This window comes from Acanthaster planci, linkage group LG01 (genome assembly GCF_054643075.1).
Source record: "Acanthaster planci isolate LZ-2023a linkage group LG01, COTS_SCS, whole genome shotgun sequence".
Classification (NCBI taxonomy): domain Eukaryota; kingdom Metazoa; phylum Echinodermata; class Asteroidea; order Valvatida; family Acanthasteridae; genus Acanthaster; species Acanthaster planci.
Window position 1 is genome coordinate 30,634,753 of NC_141777.1, and position 23,989 is coordinate 30,658,741.

General features: G+C 40.0%; 2 protein-coding genes across 8 annotated transcripts in view; one reads left to right on the forward strand and one right to left on the reverse strand.

The window, feature by feature from the left end:
- The first annotated feature begins 1,147 nt into the window (after positions 1 to 1,147).
- On the forward strand, positions 1,148 to 14,691 carry LOC110976733 (D-glutamate cyclase, mitochondrial-like). 3 transcript variants are annotated; one of them, XM_022230279.2, is made up of 10 exons: positions 1,148 to 2,423; positions 6,853 to 7,009; positions 8,469 to 8,667; positions 8,968 to 9,118; positions 9,573 to 9,695; positions 10,124 to 10,318; positions 11,267 to 11,527; positions 11,822 to 12,079; positions 12,410 to 12,684; positions 12,979 to 14,691. In XM_022230279.2, the coding sequence occupies exons 1-10, from the start codon at positions 2,315 to 2,317 to the stop codon at positions 13,120 to 13,122; spliced, it is 1,872 nt and encodes a 623-aa protein (XP_022085971.2). In that variant the 5' UTR covers positions 1,148 to 2,314; the 3' UTR covers positions 13,123 to 14,691. The 3 variants fall into 3 exon arrangements, with proteins under 3 accessions (XP_022085971.2, XP_086991913.1, XP_086991906.1); XM_087135780.1 differs by lacking the exon at positions 1,148 to 2,423 and adding an exon at positions 2,965 to 3,186; XM_087135787.1 differs by lacking the exon at positions 6,853 to 7,009.
- Positions 14,165 to 23,989, reverse strand: part of LOC110976732 (girdin-like) — a 65,487-nt gene continuing 55,662 nt past the window's right edge. For all 5 annotated transcript variants that reach the window (XM_087135754.1, XM_087135744.1, XM_087135750.1 and 2 more), the window contains one exon: positions 14,165 to 20,989. In XM_087135754.1, the coding sequence (XP_086991880.1) occupies positions 20,165 to 20,989 (825 nt within the window). In that variant the 3' untranslated portion in view covers positions 14,165 to 20,164. The remainder of the gene's footprint in view (positions 20,990 to 23,989) is intronic.

The following is a 23,989-nucleotide window of genomic DNA, read 5'->3' on the forward strand; positions in this document are numbered from 1 at the left end:
GTTTCTTTCGCGCTTAGAGTATTATTTTAACAGACTTACTAAAGCTTAAACGCACTCGCCAAGTTTTAGCGTAAGCTCTTTCATTGGGTCCTTTTTTAACTCGGTCGCCACTGCCTTGGCTTCTTCCTTTACTTGACGGTCAAATTCAGCCTTGCTCATTGTTTTAGCTTCTTCTAGTTTGGTACTCAATTTTGCCATGATTTTTTTATTTGAGTTTGTTAAACTTTTTGAGCTGGGACGTCACGAGCACAAATTCCTCGTAAGACACGTCACCATCTTCGATAGCGCGTATTTGAGAGAAACACTGATTCGGTCGTGTTTTTTAGTTTTTGCCGTTAATAGTTTAGAGGCTAGGGGAGCGCAGATAACTATGATGGCGGGGATGCCCACCGCTGCCGTCGATACTACAAATAGTACGACCCCTTGTTCCACGTAACTCACCGCGCATTTCCACCTCTTTAGCTTTCTGTAAGAGGCCTCTCGTTTGTCTCTCCTCCTCAAGATCTGATATTCAATCTCTTCGATCTTTTGAAGCCTGTAAATGTTCGTTTCGTTTTTGTAAGTGCCACGCTGTTTAACTCCAGCGTAGGATAAAGGTTCGCCATCTAGTTCTCACTCTTTTTATCATAAATTTATACGAGTCTAAAAACTTTTTCCCAAGTTTGAGGCAATCGTTAGATACATTTTGCCAAACAGAGACATGTCAGGTTTTATCTTTTAATACGTGTATCTCTAACCAACACACAACTCAAATCAATGTACAGTCCAACACAGATAAGACGAGCACTGTTAATACAAGGTCACATTTACAACAAGGACAATTTTAGGTCCCAGTTCTTGGTTTTCCATACAAAATTACAAGGTAATTTGTGAAGTCCCAAAGACCGTATTTTAACAATGTTTCACTGTAGTAATCACGTTTTTGGCGCTTTATTTTCAAATCCGTCCAATGTAAAAGTCATCTTGATACAGCAGAAATACAACACTTACAGTCACTTTGATGGCTAACGTCGAAATGATTTAGGTGTGACTGCAAATGATATTGTATAAATCACTACTGCAATAGAAATTTTCGCTGCGGCACCATGACATTTTGTAAAACAATAACAAACGTGGCACTGAGTCACTGCAAATTGAATAGAACCAACTTATTAGTAACTCCTGACAATCAACCGACCTCGCTTAACAAAGGGAGCACTCGGTTGAATAAACACACAATAGACCTACGATATAATGACGTAATGCAGTGTTTACCGCGGTACATTGTGGGTGAAAGGTGGGGATGTTGCAGGAACGCGTCGACATGACACGTTATGTGTAACGTATACTTGTGTGCGTGTGTGTCGATCTCACACGAAAAAAAATCCCGATTATCGTCCGAAATGGTCCATGTGAACTGCTGTGTTACTTTGTGTTTATCAAGCACTCAACGAACGCCAGAGCTGTTTTTTTTTCAACTTCCACGGACAGCAAAAGGCGACAGATTGGGATAAGTCCCGTTAGAATTAAGGCAATCAAAGCGAAGTCCAAGTGGACCGACCTTTGTATGCAGACAGTCTGCATTTAGTAGGCGGAGACAAAACTTACGATGTACCGGATCCAACGATTTTCCCGTGGACAAGTGAGTGGGAGGAGGTTGTTTCCCGGCAAAATGAACAAGCACTCTTCAGACATGATTTGGGAACTTCTTAAATGAAACTCTTTCTCATGATTTTTCTTGTAAAACAGAGGAGAACTACCTAACTTCTCATGGAAATCTTTGCCTAATTTTCCATTTCATCTGTGAACGCTGATGAAGTTAACTTAGCAAGGTTGGCATGCCAGCCCAAGCATGCAGAGGTGGAGACTATACTGCGCTCCCAGAGCTCAGGTTCTTGGAAAAGCGACGCGGTTGCGCGAGTTTTGGAGAGGTGGGCCCGATCGGCTACGGTGGAGCGATGAGTGAGGTTGGGAGAGATGCTCCAGAATTCTCCATTTACAGTACTACACTTTGCATTGACCTGATGTTTCAATGCAAACGTTGCTGAACAGCAGGTCTATTTTGTAGGTGCATGAGCTGGTCCTACGCTAGCCCCAGACTGGGGGCCAGTCTACTGGACTCTCCGTATCGAATCCTACGGATCAGAGAGTAGCTACCCCACACGTAGGGCTGTAGTGACTCTCTTTACAGTCTGTTCGCCAGATAATAGACAGCTTGTAAAAAAAGGTGGCGACAGATAAGAGACAGATTGTAAAAGAGAGCCACTACGTGTGGGACTAGGCATATTCCACGGTGTTTTTCATCTACATCCCCGAAGCTGACGTTGCGTACTCGATGTCGCTTCCTAGCAGAACAGATCTTGCCCAGGCAGAGCCCGAGGTGGCTCGGAAACTCTTTCGATCTGGAAAATACTTCAAGGAGAGTACGTCAGGAATGTGTCAAGGTACATGTAGGTCCACGATCGAGGAAACGTATGTAGATCAGATACATGCACACCCCTCTTGAAGCGCCCTTTGGGCTCGAAATTAGTTCACAGAATAATCATTAGAAGTAAAAATATAACTGCAGAAAACTGCACTCTAATAGAGCAGGTTTTGCAAAATTTGGGGACTTTCTCGTTTTTATCTATCGTTCTCATATTTCCAACAGACCGTACCGAGTATGTGCAGGCGTGGCAAACATAGTGTTGACCTCAGCACAAAAGACGTCCACAAAATGCAGGGTACGATGGCGTTGCGTGGACTTAGCCACGTACACACAATGTTTTTCCCCTCTCTAAAAAACAGTTTAAGAGGCATTTTGGGGTTAAGGTTATCCGTGGCAAAATGAAGAGGAACAGTCCAGGAAATCATCATCAAAAATCAAGCTCGAAGGTGTAATCCTAGTTGGAGAAAAAGGAGCATTTTCTTCAAGTTTCCTAAACCAGAGGAGAACAGTACTGTTGTATGTACAACTTACAGGTAACTGTTTGTAGACTGCGTGGCTGAGTCGCATGTACGGTGTTGCAAGTACAAAGCTATACGTACATGTACCTTGCTGACGCTGGCTAGCATGTGATTCTACCTCCATGGTATAAGAAGTAGCTCCCACTTTTAGCGTCGATCTGCGCACTTCCGCGTTTGAAAGCAAGGCTGTATGTGTCAGTTTCAATTCTTAATACGATCAGACGATTGAAGGTAAGGAGTCAAGACACCAAATACCTAAAGGTATGTTAAATTCAGACTTTTAAGGCTGCAAATTTTTGTGGAAGAGTCTTTCGGGGTGACTGACACGTAAAATCAAAAGAAAAAATAACGGCAATTTACCGCGAACTAACTTACCTGCGATGGTCGTGTATCTTGTGCAGTGGGCGTGGTTTAAACTGAAGCAGCAGCACACCATTGATGTTCATTTATAAATGCAGATCAATGCATCACACAAACCGGATACTGCAAAACTCCGCGGGCGCGCGCGACGAGGTTCAATACAGAGAGCCTCGGTTTCGATGTGGATATGCGCAGACGGCGCTCATGTGAAGGGTGCACCACTAAATTCCCATAGACAGCAGTGATAAATTCCCATACTTCACAAATATTTAGAAACTAGGCCTACTCACAACTCTCGCAGGTGTTCAGGCTGCACAGAAAAATGATGTTCCATACGTCCTCTTTCATTTTCCTTTCAATTTTGGGGGGGTTGACCAATGAATTTTTGAGAAATTTTCACCAGAAACAGACCACCCTTTAAATGCAGAAAATGTCCCTGTCCAGAAAAGTAGCCATTTTGAAAAACCATCCCTTGGCAAAATGGCTCAAATAGTGCCACTTTCAAACCTGATTGCATCCAAATTGCTCAGAATTGGAGTTTGATCGTGTCCTCAATCTATTATGTGGTGTTGTCAAGTCATTTATATGTGCAGTTGTCAATCCATTATGTGACGTTGTCAATCATTATATGAAGTTCTAAAACCACTATGTGAAGTTGTCAATCCATTATGTGAAGTTCTCAAACCATTATGTGAAGTTCTCAATCTATTTCGTGTTGTTCATAATGCGTCGCGCGGGGCGCTACAGTAGTGAATCCATTATGTGTTGTCAGCGAATTACATGGTGTATTCAAAGCATTATAATACCGTTCCACTTGTGGAGCTACGGTATCCCCGTGTACGGGCCGTGGTAGTTTTCTTAGGGTACGGCCAAACCGTGGCCATGCAACACACAAGCACGCAGGACGAACGTTAGCTTCACAAAAACTGAACTAATGATAGGATCACTATCAATGAGACCGTCTTAAAGGATGATGCAAGATTTGATCATAAGGAAAAAGGTACATGTACATACAATCAGAGCTGTGCAGAAGCATGGCGCGTTAGTCATGTTCATCATGTTAGCATGTTGTACATCTGCATTCTAAGTGTGAAACGAACAGTGACAATTTAAGGAGAAATATCACGATGTTGTTTACCTTACTACATGCTAGTAGACACATCGCTCACAACAGAGCAGCTACGTGGGTTATGTTACAACTTGATTTGATTTTTGTTCGTGTGACCGTGACATTAAGCTAAACTTATGAATAAATTGTTACTAATAGTATGGTTCCTGGCCCGTCACGTTCCTCGATCTTGTTATTTGCGAACGGTTCAACATAGAAACTAAATAGTGGCTTGAAAAGTAACCCCGGAAACATTTTAGTAGCTTGCAAGAGATTCAGCCCACGCTTTGCCAGCATTCGGCAGATTAATTAAGGGGGAGGGGTATGCAAGATGTAAGCAGATGTGGATACATTCAATAGATTTGGATTTCTTCAGAGGCAAACTTCGAAAAATAAGATTAAGCCCTCCTTCAAAAAAGCAAGTGCACTAAAACCAAGAAACAGATCTCGTCTTTCTTTCTTCTGCTTTACCATTACGTCAGATACACGTTTTGAAACTCCGGCTCTATGCACTGCGAAACCTAATGGGCCTTCGGGCAAGTTATGTGTTCAGGTGTTGGCAAGTGAGCGGCTCTGCAGAGGATCGTTACGACTCCCTATTAACAAACAACATTGAAATCTATGAAAACTTGACATAGCCTACACTTTCCAGGAAGCTCAATATGCACATACGTAGGTATCACCACCAGTGAATTCTCTCTCCATGCTGATCGCAAAACCCTAGAGTACATCAGCGAGCAGAGCCCTCGTTCATGAAGTTGCATATGCTTTACTGTTTTTGAAAGTAGTAAAGTAGTAAAAGTAGCCTTGTTGACGCTGATGACAAATCTCATTTACAACAGCAACCTTCTTGGGATAATCCTGAAACCTTTTTAAAAATAAAGTCAACTGAATATCCTTTTAACTTCTCGCACAGACAGGTTTCCTTGCTATTTGTTTTTTAATTTAAAGAGAAAACGCCCCTTTCGAGACAAGTCTTAATTTAACACACCGACGTATAGAGGCGACATGAATACTTACGACCTTTCCCCACGAACAAATGTACATACTAAAAGGTTTTAAATCAACCTATAATGGTTTCTTGTCTTTAATTTTGGTTGTTCCTTAAACATTATTTTGTAAATATGAGGTCATCACTGAAACATAGTTATGAAATAATGTATTGCTGAAGTGTGTTTGTGCTGACTGTTAAATAACTGGCTAAAAACACTAACTTCTCTTGGAGTAAATACATACGCAGCGGTTGATATGAGAAAAATGTATGATTTATTAAGAGGATTTAGTTATAAAATACAATGCAATAAAATAAAATTAAAAGTGAAAATTGGTAATTTAAAATCTGTCTGTAGCCCCGAAATAATGGGACTATTCAGTATCCCCTCCCTGATATAATCTCCTCAGCGCGGCTACAGATACTGGACATTCACAGATTTTTTAGATACCGCAGGTTCCCCAAAAAGCTTTGCTTGTATAGAATAGCTGTCCACTGATATTGATCTTATCAAGGTGCAAAATGTTTACAAACGTTTTCCATTAAAATTCTGACAACAGATGTGCCACTCCAAAATCTTTAACATGAACTCGATGCTGTTTGTGTGCTGCATGTCCACGTTTTCGCCTTGCCCACAGAACTCGAAAACTACCACGGCACGTACACGGGGATAGCTCCACAATGGTGTGTTGATTATGCAGTGGAGCAATATTGACGCAGTTTGACTTTGCTGATGCGCAGTGTATTGCCGATGTGCGTGGTGCATACATATGTACATGTATATGATGCATCTGAGTGTTGCTGCTGTGGCCCAGAGTTAATTAACACTCAGTCACAATTGGTGGTATATTTCCTCCAAAACGGACCCGCACCCTTAACCTTGAGGTCGCTCTGCGGGTCTCATGTCTAGGGAAGAACCTTAGGTCGGGAAGATGGGAAGATTGACTCTGCCCAAAACAGTGCTAGATTTTGATCCAATCAACTTAGGCCCAGGGATGCCCGTCACAATAGGCACCTGGGGAATTTGCATATGTAGTGACTGTTTGGGTACGTAGAGCGCTGTAGACTGAAGGGTTTATAAGACACCTTCTTTCTTTTATTGGTTTAATATCCCAGTATTAATTGTCGATTGGTTTGAAGAGCATGGTTGGAGTAAATTACGGATCATGTGGTTGATTATGAAACTAAATAACTGACGGTTATAGTGTCGCTACAGAATTCACCATTATTTTAAATATCTTTGAATTCAGAACTATGGGTGTATAACACTATAATTGTAAATCAAATTTGCTGATAAAACAGTTCTGACATTAGCAGTACCAATGTGAACCGTTTGAATCTGCAATTGGATAGGGTGGGATTTTACAAAGATTGTTTCTTGGAATATTTTGATCAAAATTTGAATGGCCAATCTTATCTTGCATTTTCCCACATTCCTTCTTTCTCCTATAAAAAAACATACACACAGGTCATGTTCAAACCAATTTGTTGGGGCTACACAAATCACTGGCTGAAGACTTTACGAAGTTCTGCGCCTTTAACTCTGGGCCCCTACCTCTTTTGTACCAGTCAGACGTCGGTCAGTTCACCGCTCCAGGTCTCACACAAACCGATTCTGATATCAGGTGATGAATTATTGTCTTATCACCTTATCACATAAAAGAGATTATCACAATATATGTTGTTATTATTAAAAAATCGATCTGAAGTCATTACTTATAGTTTCAATAGTTAAGGGCTCGTGCAATGGGATTTTTCGAGCTTTAGTTTTTGAGGCCCATTTTCTTTAATAGTTTCATTTCCTGTCTTTGTCTAGCTATTTCTAATTTATTGTTACATGCTTATGATTGTTTGGTTTTTATCCTAAAACAAATTTCTTATGTCAGTGAATATAAAACATTGACATGTACCGGTATAGTTTTGATTTTATAGCGGGACAAAAAGTTGGCAGAATGGTTTTACTTTGCCGTATTTTTCATTCCTGTCAATTGTTTGGATGTTAACCATGGTTAACCCCGTTTTAATGTATGTTTCTTGAAAGGAACTATGCTGCAGATTTTCAGGTCAACTCATTTCATGCATATTACTACATATTACAACTAATACAAAATACTTGTTTTCATTGGAAGTGAACAGATGATAGTAATTTGTTCAATTCAAAGAGAACACTTTAATCAACGTATGCGCGGAGGTGCGATATTGACGTCACACAAGGAACTTGTTGCCACAAGAGCAGTGCAAAACTCAAACTCAACTCATTCATTCGTTCGTTCGTTCGTTCATTCATTCATTCATTCATTCATTCATTCATTCATTCATTCATTCATTCATTACATTACATTACTTGTGTGTACTGTATGCTTTGTCTCATGAATATGGAAATCTTTATTAGCATAAAATCCAAAATGTCTACGTTTCTCCCTTTTACTGCTACAAAGGAGGTGGAAAGTCACTGCAACATGTAAATAAAGCTGTGCTTCATGCATTTGTCATGAAATCCTATTACATGCTTCATTCAAGTACATTTATGTAAAAGCCAGAAAGTAAACGTTTTTGCACAAACTGCGATAAAGCACATCATTTTTAGTTTCATGCTCTTTTACAGAGAATCCTGGAATTTATTTTTAAGATTGACATGATTTTTATTGGTATTTCTAAATCTTGATAAATCAACTAAACTTTTGGAAGAACTCCACTTTGAAATAATTCTAAAGAATACACCATAAGCAGTTTAACTGTGTTAAGAACACAGGGAATGACTTAAAAAGGATAAAAACCGAAGTAGATCATAGTTTTAATTCATGCTTAATATAGGAATAACTTACATTGTAACACGGGCTACTTTCTTCTCTGTAGTTTCCTTAGATGAGAACTTGACAGATTTTTTTGAGGTAAATCCTTTTATGTAGTACAGCTGTCACGTGAGGGAAGTTTTGTTTCAACTTATTTAAATGGCAAACCTTGCCACATTTTTTGTGCCTAGTTTTCAGATCAATGTTGTGTTAAACAATATTTCAAAAATAGCTCAATCTTGATGTATTCAATTGGCCACATCAACTAACTGTTTTCATTATCCACACACAGGACAGATCTGCCGGCGTACAATGTCATGGAGAATGGGGAATTCACGCACACCGTAGAGAATCTCTTGGATTTCCAAGAAGCTTTGAAGGATTTCATCTTCTTCTACAGTGGCTGTAGTTTTTCCTTTGATCAGGCTTTGCAGGCTGCTGGCGTACCGCTGAGAAACCAGGAGCAAAATTGTGCTGTGAGCCAGTACAAGGTAAGAAAATGCATCGGAATATGACCGTTAAGCAGTTTGCTATGTGTTCCTTATTACTACACCACCCGTACATTGTGGTTGAGTCCACCAGAAACCCCCTGCATCTCAATCACAAGTCTTCAAGTTCAACTGGTCTTCAATGGGTTCAAATGAATGGCAAAAGTATTCCTTTGTAAGTTTTCACTCCTGTGCTTTGTAAGAGGACGAGTGCAGGACTCCATCGCAACACTGTTCCCTTGTCATTAATTGTGTCAATGTCTTCAAATTCTTGTTTGAATTCTCGCATTATCATTTTCCCAGACCAGTGTGAAGTGCCATCCCATTGGGCTGTTCAAATGCAACATGGTGGTATCATTGAGACCCATCCCACGTGATCTAGTGGAGACTGCAGTTAGAGTGACCCACCCTTTGATCAATTACCATGGTGCTCCTGTCCACATAGGCGATCCGGGTAAGTATTAGGCAGGAAGAAGCTCAGAGATGAAACCGTTTAAAGTGAGAGGATTTGTTTTGTTTTGGTATTTACTCCTTTTTTAAAACTTGAATGGGCTGGGCAAGCCCTGAATTTAAAAGGAACTCTATCACGAGAAACGAATTAACTTTTGCATAACCAAAATTCTGTCCGCATCCTATACCTTGTGTCTGTTGTGAAAAACAGACTCATCACCTCGCACACATTTCCAATATTGGTCCTGAAAATAACAGAACATCACTATAGCACATTTCCAAAGGTTGATAATTTGCCAACCTGATTTCCGGACAGCTTCACTCCAAAAACAGAGATTCAAGAAAGTGCAAAGGAAAGGAAGCAAAACAGTCAAGCCATTTCCATTGGAATTCTGAGTGCAATCAACAAATCACATCGAGTAGTTAAACATGCGAAACAACTTGCCTTTAACTTACAGCTTTCATTGGGATAACAAACATCGATAGGCCTGAATATTGTGGTCCTATGAAATTCCATGACGACGACATTCCTGTTTTTTGGGCCTGTGGAACTACGGTAATCGAAGCCATCAAAACTGTCAGTGAGTCATTCCTGTCTGTCAAAAGTGTTTCAGTGATATTTTGATATTTAACACTCTTGGAGCAATTATATCTGTCAAACGGTTACCTGTCCGGAGCACCTATTTCGGTTAAGACCTCTTAAGAAGACTTTTTATAGAAGTGTTAAGAGATAGAGAAATCATTACCTTGAACTCAACCCTCCTATAAAAGAGCCATTTTATCGTACAAACGATGCTAAAGCAAATTGTTGAAATTTTTAAGGTTTTTAACCATAATTTGATATAAGTGACTGGTTTTTATGCGGTTGTAGTGCATAGATTTTCAGTCATTACAAAGGCAATGGAGTAGAGGGAGCATTGTCCCTTGTTGACAAAAGACAAAGATTCCTACTCCTCAAATGAAATCGCCTGGGACTGACTTTTTTCCCGATTTGTTTGTCTTGATACAGAACCATCCCTTGCTTTCACACATCATGAGAATGACAGTGTCTACATCTCAGACACACCTGTCCAAGGCCAAGATGACTCCCCGGCTGACATCAAAGTGATCACACTCTGTGAAAAGCCCTTCTGGGCCAGTGTGACATCTGAAGCCGTTGTGAGAAAAATCAAACAGCTAGAGAGTTTAATAGCTGAAAATTTGGGTGAGTGAATAAAAGAAACATTGAACACCATTCATTTTCATCAAAACTGTTTTAAGCAAGTTAAGTTTCAGCTTGATTCATTTGGAATGACCATTCAGACCGTAAGTTCGCAGTCGCTAGGCTTTCCATTAGGTTCAAATTTGCCCGCCGAAACAGGTAAGCAAAGTAAAATAACACAAGCCAGAATTCAACGTTCAAACCTCCACAGTTGTGAAAGTATGAATATTCATCATCACACTTTAATGTTAAAGGAACCAGGAAATAGAAATATTTCTATAAATTTTACTAAAAACCCTTGAAATTGCATCTTTAGGTTTCAATTAACCTCATTTAAAATTTTTGTTTTGCAATTTTAACCTGTGTTTTGATACTTTTTGGTTTTATGCTAATGCATATCTGCATATTCAGGAGCAGAACTATGATGTCATCCAAGGCACTGAATCTCAATGTTGCATTGATCTGTGCACAGAAAATTTCTAGATTTCTTTTAAACACTCCTATTGCAGATTCCATTTTCTTTGTCATTTTATTGATGTGTAAGTATATGGCAATAATCCAGCAAAAGTCCTTTTCACAGAAATGATCAAAATTTGCACATGAAGACGTGCAACCTGAACAGTGTCAATTTTCAATGTTTAAAAAAGTGCACAGTTCAGTTCACGTAACTCAAAAAGTTTTCAAACAGTCTTCATACATTGAAGTTGAATACAGAGATACACAAAAAGTGATTCTAAGAAAAATTCATTTCCTGGATCCTTTAAAATCATGATGTGTAATGATAAAATAGGGTTGGGCAATTTATTAAATGAAAATTGGGTGCCTTTTTTAGTCCTACCTTTGAGTATTTTGTTCGCAGTTTAGTTTCTGAGAACCAGTTCGAGTACTGACTTTGATTTTAGAGTGAAACTTGAATTTCAATTTCAATCACTGCATGATGAAACAATGCAGGTAACAGGCAAATCGGCAACCTTGTTGTCCCTGACGATCTCTTGAAGTCAGTCCTGGCCCTATCCCATGCCTCATCTGTTGCTGTGACAACAGGCTTCCCTTGCTTCCTGAATAACAAGAACCCCTATGGGAATGATGGACCTCCAGGTGCCATTGCTATAGCAATGATGCTGCAGATACTGGGCAAGGAGGTAGACTTGGTTGTGGACAAAGCACTGTATGGACCACTGACCATGGTATTGGAAGCAATGGTGGAGAAAAGTAGGTGACATATAAAGGGTATGGTTAACATGTTTTGCATAAAATTGCAGTGGAGGAAGGATTTTTGAATGTACCACTAATGGAGGCATTAGTGCATGGAGGAATTTACAGAGGGTGTGGAGGTATAGCAGTTGATAAACGGTGCAGTAGGAAGTTATTTCTGCCCACTGTATCCGGAGCATTGAAGGAAGAGGGATATTCAAACCACGATTTTGTTTTTCACGGTAAACCTTGCTGAAATTTATCACACAGAGGAAAAGACATTTGACTTGACCTTCCTCTTTTTTCCTTCAGACGTTTTGGTGAGGCCGATATCTGTGGTTCAGTTCCCACCAGAAGGGGAGGAAGACAGCCTAGAGACAGCCAAGAAGTTCCTGCTGAAGGAAGGTAGCAACACCCCACGCTATGACCACCTGCTTGCCATTGAGAGGTCAGGAAAGGCTGAGGATGGAGGGTACTATACCATGAAGGCCATTGATGTAGGTCGCCTTGTCGGTGGCATTGATTGGCTGTTCCTGGCAGCTGCTGATCTACCAAAAGTTCATACATCAGGTATGTGCTTCACTGGATAAAAGACTGCGATTTCCAACAGTGCAATTAGTTCCGCAAGGCTGCAGACTTTGATATTAACATGAACAGAAAGTCAATATGAATTTGTCTTTAATAACTATTTCTCACAATAGAAAAAAAACACTGGGAAGAATACTTCAACTTCAGCATACATTAGTGTCAATCCAGGTTTCTCTGTGATATGCAGGCTGGGCATTTCAATTTTTAACAGTGCAAGGGTGTAAATGTTGGTATAGGTCTTTGCAGGCTACTTTGGGCCAAATGACTTATGTGCAAGCATATCTACCACAAGCCTTCTTTTCTCATCCTCAGGTATTGGAGACGGTGGCAATGAGCTCCGCATGGGCAAAGTTAGAGATATGGTTCACCTTGACATCCCGCGAGGCCCAACAATCACGTGCTCTGTTGCCTCTGACTTCCTGCTAACTGCTGGGGTATCTAACTGGGGAGGCTATGCAGTCGCAGTGGGCTTGTACCTGGTCAGCGTCTGCCCCATCCATGAGAGGTACAAGAGAAGGGCAGTTGGGTTTCCACCAAGTGATGAAGATCGTCAACGGTTTAGAAGTGCGCTGCCAAGTGTTGACAGAGTAGGTGTCCTCCTGTGTTAAGTCCTCCATGAAGTATGTGATTGCTTTACATTTTAGCATAAATGCTTCTGTCTTGAAACAAGACTTACTTCTGTTGCTTTGGGTAAAAAAAGTGGTCAGTTTTACTCTCTGTTGTTAACAGTTTTCCTTGGCACCATCCTGTACAGAGCAATTTTTTCAAGGATGTTCCACTGTAATTACCAGGTGTGAAACACCTGTTCAAAATGGATGGGTTTACAGAGAATAAAGAACTGTTTTGGATATCTGCACAAGCACTTTGTGATTGAATTGTAGGAGAGAGAGATGCTTGGCATCCTGATCAGCCACGAGTTCTTTGACATGACTGGAACGGACGTGTTGCACGTTGATGGCCTGTCCTTTGAAGATGTTCATGCCAAGAAGATTGAGCAACTCCTCAGCGTCATTACGGAAGAGTAGGATAGAGAATTTGAAATCAAAGATACTGGTAATGTGCATTGTAATGCCAATAATTACAAAAATTAGTGTGACTTTTAAAGGAACTTAGCATGTGAAGACGGCGGAAATGCTTTGTGTAAAAAGTATTATAGAGTTTACATCTTTTGATAAGGGTGCTTATGCATCTAATGCTGCCAAGATGGAGAAATAGATGTGGTTTGGGGCCTTATTGTGAGCTCTCATACATGGATTTGAGTCAAAACAAGCTCCCTCATTCCTAACACATCTACTTGGGGCAATAGTGGTACATATATTACCCATACCAAGTTTAGCCAACCGCTCTTACATTCATTATCCATCTTGAAGCATCCACGCCCCTATATCGGTAATTTAGGCAGTGTTGTATTCGAGTCCATCACAATACCCTTCACAAGGCCTCTTATAAGTAACAGGTTGACTAATGACAAAAGAATGCTTTCCTCACAATTCATTGGAATACTTTCAAACAGAATGACTCGTGATGGACTTACAAGGACTTGTGATGGACTTGAATACAACACCGCATGTAGTTTTCCATAGCTTCAACCAACTGAAGCATGACAAGCATATTTGGAAAGAGACAGATATAACTAAATGCCATCTTCATAACAGTGAATGTTCTGGAGATATTTGTTGACTAAATGTCAACGGGTTTTGGTACGTGGAAAGTAAAGCAAGACTTTGTTCAGTTCAAATATGCATGATACGACTTGTTGATAGTTTGTATCAGGTTACCATTTTTTGTTACCTTCAACCAAACAATTTCAGTGCAACATTGTCTTCCTGCATGGTAATTGATAACAGTGGGAAAAAAGAGAGTTTACTGTTATGTCTGAGAACTTGATGAAAAACTAACGTACAACACTAATTTTAAAACAAATTTAAGATTGCTTGGATAGCACAACTCAGGTCAATATTTTTTTCTCTCAGTTTTTTTCTTTTCAAGGCATAGGAAGAACCATAGACTCTTTCTGATACAAGACAAAGCCACTAGCTGAGAACAAAGTCACCCAAGCATCATTACTTGTGATTTCTATTTTGGAAGTTCCAGACAATAGTTTTGTTCTTTATTCCTCAACAAAATGTTACAATAATGCACGCATACTCTACAAGAAGGAAAACATTCATACCTCCATAAACGCATGGTAATATTTTTTTGTACAAAATTTTCAGCGTACACTGATCACATTGCTGGAATGGATGATGTTTACTTTCAAAACGTGAGCGTTACAATCATGAAAATACATACATCTTGGTGATACAGAGGACTAAATCTGATAGTTGCTTTTGCCTGCCGACTGCACAAGCAGCGAATGAAATAGATTTTCAGCAGTCAATGTAGAAACAGAAGCTGTAACAATAAGACTGGAAAATAACAATCCTTTGTGACAGTCCACATGGTTTAAAAGTAACAAGATCGTGATATGACAAGCTTCAAATGATAACTTAATTTCAAATTAACTTTAAAAGTTTACAGACCCTCTTCTTAGACAAACAAAATTATTTCTTTTAAAAACATCTTTAGAAATAAAAAGACACAATCATACACAATTGCCATGGTTTTATTTGCATTTAAGAGTGGTGACATAGTTAAGTGATAGGCCAGAGCCAGCATCAGTGCCTAAGGAGGTAACACTCATGTGGAATTGATAAAAAGGTGAATGTGGCGGGTTTGTGTTACATTCCCTCTAAACTCACAAGTACAAAATAATGCTAAAAACAAACTCATGATCCATGACTTCCCAAGGTAACCGAGGACTGAGTGAGTCCACCGTGAGAATTAAACTGCAGAATATTTTTAGAAGAATGGTAATGTGGTTCACCTTTGGAATGAAAGAGGCACTTTATCAGTTGTTTTACCATGTTTTGTGGTCTGCTGACTCCCATTGCCAATAATGGGCAATGCAGTGGGATCTGACGAAAGCTTGCTAGAATGATACTGTGCGCAAATGACAGCTTCAACTGAGTGTGGTCCACAAACTAAGCATTCTAACTCAAGCAGACATGACACTTGATCCAAGAAAGCTGCTGCTTAGGGATCTCGGGGGAAATGGCATTTTTGGTTCCTCTCAAAGAAAGGAGGGTTTACATAGGTAACAAAATATTGTTCCAAAAAGAGACACCCATCGGCGGGATGGCAAGTCTTGACAAACATCTGAATGAAGTGTACATAAGCACAAACCAGCAAACAGCTGTTTTTTGGACACTGTGCATTATTAGATATTTTGGCCAATCATCTTCAACCAAGTAAGTTTTCTTTGCTCAGTTAATGAAGTGTCACTGTGCCTGTGCTAGATAATGCACTCTATAGTCTACTTTTAGCAGTTTAAAAATCTACTTGCTTTTTATTGGAACTTACAACTTTAACAAGTCATCCCTAAATGTGGTGCACTTGGATTTTCCTGCTGACTTCTCAGGTTTTCTTGCCCAACTTCTTTGGACTGTATAAAAATTTGAGTTGCACCGATTTTGTTACAACTTGTTCCCTTTGGGGAAAAACTATGACTCGGGCAAGGTGCTGGAGGGAAAACCGACAGTGTGCTGGGGGAACATGTCAAATTAGGTGCCATATTATGCTGCGTGACCACACTGGGTGACGACTTGAAATATCTGTGAACGTGAAGCAATTTCTACCAGCTGCTACGCCTGCTGGCTATAGTTTTAACACTGACACACCACAGCCAGATGTATAGCCGTGTGTCCAAATCAAGCACTTTTGGCTATGACCTTGGCTACAGTTTGAGTATTTTGCACCACTGCGACCATCCATAGCCAATGACAAGTGATTTGGACACTTCCCAGCTGCATAAGAGATTACATGCACTTTTTCTGCAGTTTGTAAGCAATAGTTTGACTGCTGCCAAATTGGTGTACTACTGAAGAATTAAACCCTTGTAAAGTGTTAACACAGAATCTTTGCACAAAGTACACAAACTAAACAAACACAAAAAAGAACAGGCTGCAGGACAACAAAACTACCTTTTCCATGAAATTGATCAGATTTGTTGCTGAATCAAGAAAAGGCTGTGAACTGTTATCAATAGTTTTTGTTATTTGGAAAACAATTCCTGTTCAGTCTGGTTAGGGAAAAAGAAGTGGTTGGAAGTGTTAATTAATGCAGGCCACTGTTAATGCTTCAAAGTCAAATTGTACCAGAGTTGGGGATTGTATGTATGATGTGAAGAAGTCTGTATCAGCCAACAACTGCTGGCAAGCTCGGTGGTTGAGAGGTAGGGAGCATTATTTTTCAGTAAAGCCTGTAGTATACATATCGATGTAAAGAGACAAACAGCATCACCAAACAGTCCCCGATGACGTATAAACATGGAACCGTTTTAATTCATAAGTTTGATCATGTTAAACTTTCCCGCCTAAATCTGAAGACACAAACATGTATACTGGCATGACTGATGCATAACGATGTCTCTCTCACTTGAGAACCAAATGTTTGGCCTATTTTCTCCTTGTAACTAAAAACTGAGCCCCTAGTTGTCACAGCAATTAGCCATTAATGAAACGCATCAATCTTGAGCATTAGTTTGCTTTCAAGAAGTGATGTAACAACCCAAAAAAGGGAAACCATGCGAAATCTTTTTTGAGTTTCGGACACCATTTTGTTTAAGTTTCGAGTCAAATGACATCACACCCACTGTCCCTTCCAACACTGTTCTTGCTTGTGACGCTGTCAGCAATTATCACAATGTGGAAACTAGACTGACAGCCCGCTAAGATTTTCCAGTCTTTGTCTGATCTCCTTCAGTTAAAAACCCCAGAAATGAACAGATTTTTAAATGCACAGAAATAAAACATAACTGCAGAAATTAAGACAAATGAAACACTATTTTCACCTGAAATGTACATGTATTTACATTAAAATTTCCACAACTGGTTAATCACTTTTGCAACAAAGCTTGTGTCAGGATTCCTTCACTGAGCATCGACTGAAATGAACAACCCGTATATATATGGACAATCCTTGATTGACCCATCAATTTATGTCAGTATTAGATTCATAACATTCTGGGCAGTGTTTGTTTTGACTGCACGCACTATCAGGTGCATAGATCATGGGTGCTTTTGTTGGACGCCATGTTATTCACTTTTAGCTCACATACACTGGTTTATGAACAACCTGCCCCACTCAATATGGCAACTTAAAAAACAGCCCAATTTTTAAACTCAGTTGTTCAAGACCGTGTTCTTGCCAAGTGTAGAAGTGGGAAAATTGATTTTACCCCTTTGATCTTCAAAATGCTTCATTTTAAGTACAAAAAAGTGAAAAGGGATCCACGTTTATTTCCAGTTTCTAGGTCACAATACTGTATATTTTCTCACATGTTGGATCACAAAGATTATTTCAGTTACAAAATTAAATCAGGCTAAATTTACCAGCCTTAAAACCTGTCTACCTGAAATCTGACAATGGCCCATAGCTTTTATACACCTCAGAGAAATTTAGTAACAAAGGTGTTACCAATATGTTACATCAACAGGGCATAGTCTATGACTTCCAAAGCTTACTCAATATTGGTCTTCAAAATCAAAGTTACCTACATCTGCTCAGTTTTGAGGGAAGTCGCATATGGTATCTTACACAGCCTAGTGGGCACGACGACTCATGAGTTCCCCTCAAATCCAGCATTTGGACGGTAAACATTATTTTTTGGTTTGGTTTTGCAAAATGTATAGGAAGACTCCACTCCTGCAGTGGAAGACTTGCCCAACTTTTGATAGCAGGAAATGTACCAATCATTTTGCTGTTGTTTTGGGCATTGTGTCCAGTGGCAATCTAAATGCTACCTTATCCCTGAAATAAACTGCTTTATGCCATACACATTGAAAAATATTTACTGCATTACTGCAACCCACTGAGCCAGTCATTTACCAAGCTGCTTTTTAGGATGAAGTACTACCCAAGTTACAGGTTTTGTTGCAGGGTGGACTTCACCTCCAACAAAACCACTCAATGTGTATGAAAACTAGGGGGGGGGTGTGATAAGGGGTTGGTATCAACCCATTGTAACAAAAAGACAGTGCTGCAACCAAGAGGTAGCAAAGGCTCCAACTGCCAACGGTCACGGCAAGGGCCCACATACACTATCTGATTGGAAAGCTATTTGAATGCTGCCACCACGAGTTGGCATAGGCTTCAACTGACCCGAAGGGCACATGCCATAACACATCATGTAGAATGTCAAATGGGTTGTGACAACTGACCTTGTTTCATCAGATTATTTTAAACCACAACACAGAACCATTAAGAGAAGATAGGTCATGAAAGCATTGTTAAGTCCGAGAAATTCCCAGCTCAATTAAAACTCCTCAGCTGGCTGATTTGCGCCCTTACAATGTCGTTCCAATGTTGACAAAAGCAAAAGACAGTATCTTTCTGACACAGTAGACTATAAATCTATATGAAAAGTAAAACACCCTTTCGCTGAAAAATGATGATGAATTCAACATTGCCAGTTTAAAGAGAGAGAATTTTGAAGCCCGATTTGGGAGGCACAGAGATATACATGTACGGTGTAAGTTTTATTGTACAAAAGTCAGTTGGCACACATGTTTATCAGGATTCACATTCACCCAAAACCTTTTGAAAAGGAACCATGGTATTATATACAGAGGGACAATGGAACTCAAAGATCCGTCATGAAAAAACACAGGAATTATTAAATAGAGCTTTGTTGTCTGAAATCTTGTTTGGCATTTCAAGGTACAAAGACACACATCCACTGATACATTTTGACAGTTCGACATTAGGAACTTGAGACTGCTTCACATTAAAAACTAAGCATTCCATTTGTTTACAGTGCCAGCTTCCTCACAATACCGGTACATTATTGTTCATTAAACAAAGCACCAATGAGACACACTTTTACCACTGAATTTCAGATTCTGCATATTAAAAACATTGTAGTTAATATCAATTGATCATGATAAACAGGATTTGAGATTTAAACGCCAGTAAAGGAACCAAGAAAACTTCCACATAAGGCCGCCAGAGTCTTAAGATTTGAAAAATGACCGATTCTTCTGTATTCAAAAGTACACACGATTATTATGATGTCTGTGGTAACTAGACCTGTCAAATGGAAAGACAAATGTGCATGCAGGGTGCTCAAAGATAGGCAAGCACATCAAAGCATTAATAAACACCATTCACAACAAAGCTGAGACCCAACAACAGAAACAAAAGGTAGTTTGTTAACCCCCCCCCACATGGTTTTATACTTCATCAAGAAATGCACATCATTTGTCAATCTTGTACTGACATCTGGCGACCTTGCTCCAAATTTTCTGTTTCCTCTTCTAATGACAACATTCCACTTCACAAAGAAGAGCAACCCAGCAGGGAAATGTCTAGAGAACATAGCTGATCCTGCAGAACACATCCATCATCACTAGCTATCTGGCCACAACTGACATGGGCTGTCTACTTTGATTTGCTGCATTCATGCACTGAAAAATGCTCAAAGGTCAAACTGGTTCCAGAAAGATCACTTGATACTGGCTGTAGAACTTGGCTTCATTCAGAAGCTGCACTGAGTAACAGGGATGCATGTGGGTATACTGCATAACACCTCCTACACTGTTGACTAATCTCTTGATTGTGTGAATTATCAAAATTTGTCACAAAATGTGACTGACGAGTCTGCAATGATGGGACTCCTTAAGGAGTTACATCTATGGTAGTCACACTCATGCTTACGATCCAAAGTATATCAGTGCGACTTGTACGTGTGCTGGCCAGGCAAAATTTGCCAAATTCAGCAGAGAATTTTCTGGAGAGAGCACAAGTCTTATTTGTTTTACACAGATGATGATCATGGTTACGACCATGAAAATTACATGTAGTGTTTGAAGTCAATGCAACACCAGAGAGCTAATGACGACAATCTAGAATGACACAAAGACACAGCTGTGGATTCAACAAACTGGCTCATAATTTTTCTAACACTGTATTGCATGAGATGTATGATTTGTCTTAAGAAGACTTTAACTATGTACATTTTTTTAAGGCCTAAACACAGCCATACTCATACCACACCGAGGACTTCTTCTTTGCGCCTTTGTTCTCTCCATTCTGACCTTCTTCTTGCCCTGGGCCCTGCTCAGTTTTTGTTGGCGTCCCCGTCTTGGCTTTGGCTGGCTCTGAAACCGATCGATCCCTGGTCTCCTCTTTATCGAAGGATGGTATGGCCCAGCCCAGGGAAGCGCTATTGGAATTACTGTTGGAATTGGGCGAGACCACTGCTGTGGGGGGTTTGTTCGTTTTGACTTCTGGGGAGCGGGAGCTGCTGGATTGGTATCTAGAGTCTGAGGTGCTGGTGATGGGCTTGCCTGCTCGCCCATGGTGCTCGGGGGTGTACTCCTTTTTGGAACCCTCTCGCGACAAGGTGGCCGGGGAACTCTCAGTGGCATACTGGGCCTTGGGCTTGTGAATTTTGTGGGAGCTGGTGCTCCTCGGAGGGGGCAAAGGCGAAGGTTCGGCTGCAGTTTCCGTTCTACCTTGGAAGGGTCTGGCTGAATACACAGGTGAGGCGAGGGGCGCTCCTTTACTATTGGCTGTTGTGAGTGGAGTGGGTGGAGACTGGCCGTACTCCTGAGCCAACGCCACCAGTTTGGGGGGTTCAGGCATGCTGTATCGGTGTTGCCTACTGCGTTCAGAGCCTACTGGCTGAGCGTGCCTTCTTTCTAATGCTGGGGGCGGGGCACTTTTCATGTCACCAGTTTGTCGCATGGGCGTGATCACGTCCTCTGTTTCCCTCTTGTCAGGCGGAGATGAGGGGACTGCATCGGGCAATGGCACTTTAACACCCTCCTCACCGTTAGCATTCCTGTTGTACTGTGGACAGAGAAAACAATGGCTTGCTTTGTTTGGAGGCTTGCTATTCCAGGATGGTTTTACTTCTAAGGACCAGCACGGCAAACAGCATGCAACACCAAGGGTTCCAAGCAGAGTGTGCACACAGTACACCAAGCAAGAAAACTGTTCAATTTCACTGGTACAATGCTGGTAGGTCCTTACAAAAATCCTATGACCTAGTTAGGCAACATGTTAAAGACTGTTCACCCAAATACACCTCGTAAAATGAGGTGAAAGAAGCTTTCAGCCTTTTACGGTCAGGATCATTTTTTTTTCTTCTTTTGAAGGGCCTCATGGCACTGTACCACTGATTTTGCCTACAGGTATCTACTCTTATTGACAACTTGACTGACTGTTAATCAATAATCAATAATCAAAACGCTACTGAAACACTTTAAACAATCACAATAGCTGAATTCACGAGCACATCACAGCAGTTACGTAAACAAAGATACTGATCACCACTAGCATAACCATTCCTTGCTCCATGGCATAAATACTGGGAATACCTAGAGGTGCCAACCACTTCTTTCAGGACTGTACCAACTCCACCCCCCTCCCAGTTTGGATACTGACGAAAGATGAGCGTTGTCATGTACTTCTCTGATAAAACACTGCTAAATCTGTTTGTATAATGCAAATGTTTAACAATGGAACAAAGAGCTACCCCTAACAGTCTTGAATCCTCCAACTTCAAGCTTGTTTTCCCACACACCCAAGGAAGTTAGAATTAACGACAGACTTATTAACTTTCATGGGTTGCAACTATGATATGCTACACAAGTAACTTTGCCAATCAACTTTGGAACCACATCCCAACTTTTCTATACATTTGACCATGCAAATGCACTGACCGTGTTTCCTTAAAATGCGTCTCTTGCAAGGTTTTCCCAAAAGCCAATAGAATTCTCTAAGCAAACCTAGAATGCAAGCCTGAGCAGCAACCAAGCCTCAAGTGCAAAGGGAAAGCATAGGCAGACTGTTAAGAAAAAGTAATTAAGAGGGAGCGGGATGTGATCAAAATGAAGGATTTGAGGCTGATGATGGCAATGACTTAATAATGAAATGGAGAAAGGCATGTTCCTGCTCTCTGAACTATAAAGAAACCTGATTTCACTTGTTTGAAATGTTCCCAATATGCCCCATTTCAATTTGAAAGTCCTCTCATAAAAGGTATACTTTTTGCTCCGCATCACTAGTAAAGATGCAATTTACTGTACAGAGAAGTCTGATCTCTACTCATAGCTATCATGATATATGATCTGCTCTGACCGCTATCTTAAATGTTTCCAGAACCTTTTAAACTGAAAAAATGCCAGATTTCTATTTTTTGTACAGATGAATGACCTCCTCCATTTGTTCAGTTCAGCAGGAACCCTTCTAAGAAAACTACATGCAAATTAGTAGCAATGAAAAGCAAGCTTGCAATAATTAACGATGCCAATAAGTATGCAATTGAAAAAAGAACGAATGGCTCTAATGTGCTATTTATAGAAGCAATGGAAGTACATATACTTAACAGGGACAATGAACGGAAAACTACAGAAGTCTTTAGACAAGCACTATGACTACAAACCACTACAGTAGAAATTACTGACTTGAAATTGTCATGTTCTTCCACACATCTATAGACAGATAACCTACAAATTCCTACTAACTGCTGTATTTAAATGATAAAAATGGAAAATTTAAGGCCATCATTCCCCAACAAAATTTGCTGACTTTAAAAGAAAACTTCTTTTCAAAACTGTATCACTACAGCTTGGAAAAGTAGCTAGTCATGAAAGCATGGAAAACGTGGCTGCCAAACTCAGGCTGTAAACCTTTTGGTAATTTTTCAGCAATATCTGTTTTTTAAGTTTACAGAATGTATCATTTTGAAAGGGTACATAAATCATCCATTTGTAGCTGAAATTTAGGACTTTTGTGAGACAAAATTAATGTCAAGCAAAATCACTTCCTCCAGGTTTGTCTCCAAGGTTTTCGGAGCTGGAGGTCCAAATACACCCCAAAAAAAATGGAGATGAAAAATAGTCACAAAGTGCAATGCAAGCTATGAAACACACAGAAACAACACATGGTGCACAAGATATCAGAACACATCACAGTGCATAGACAGAGATTTATTGCTGCTTCAAACAACACAGTCTGGTGCCAAATCACTGACAGACATCTACGTGTAACTACACATCTACCAAAGCCTACTACACATGTACATGCATCCACAAGGGCAACAGTGCAGACATGGTATCTGGTAAGTGCAATATGCTCAATTCAATGGGATACAATTAATGGGATACAATTGATGGGATACAATTGATTTACCAAAATAACCCTTTGTAATCTAATTCCAAATGCTGATGGTCGGTTGCTTTAGAATTCCATGGGAAGGTTTTCCTTCAGCATGAATTTGGCTGCTTACATGACAAAAATCAGTGGACTTGGGTGCCTTTGATCACAAGCTCTTGCAGTTCTAACTTTTGGTGTTTTTATTAAAATGTACACGCCTATTTACAACGTTTTAAATCAAATTACCCAAGTTGAAAATGGAGTTATCATATAAATATATTACGATCACAAACATTATATACAGAGTCAAAGAGAACTGATATCCATGGAGGTGCAGTGGATCTTGTGTTGACTGTAAACATGAACTCAAAAGTATATGTCAATTTTTGTGCGACAACAAATTATTATAAGTTGAAATGTATTCAACTTTTCCCATTTAAAAGCAGGAAAATTGGCTGTGACATCGTAAATTGATGCTCACGTTCACTTTCAAGTAGACTGTGGACTGGCCTTACGAGTAAAGTTCTACAGTGAAGCATATTCATGAAGGTGACATCACAATTCACAGCTGTAAAATCTGAAACACTTTTACATGAAGTAGGAGGCCAGTTTCCACACTTCAAATGGTAACAAAATGCATTTTTCAAACAGTTTCAGTGGCATTCGTTACAAAAGTTCCCATTTTACACA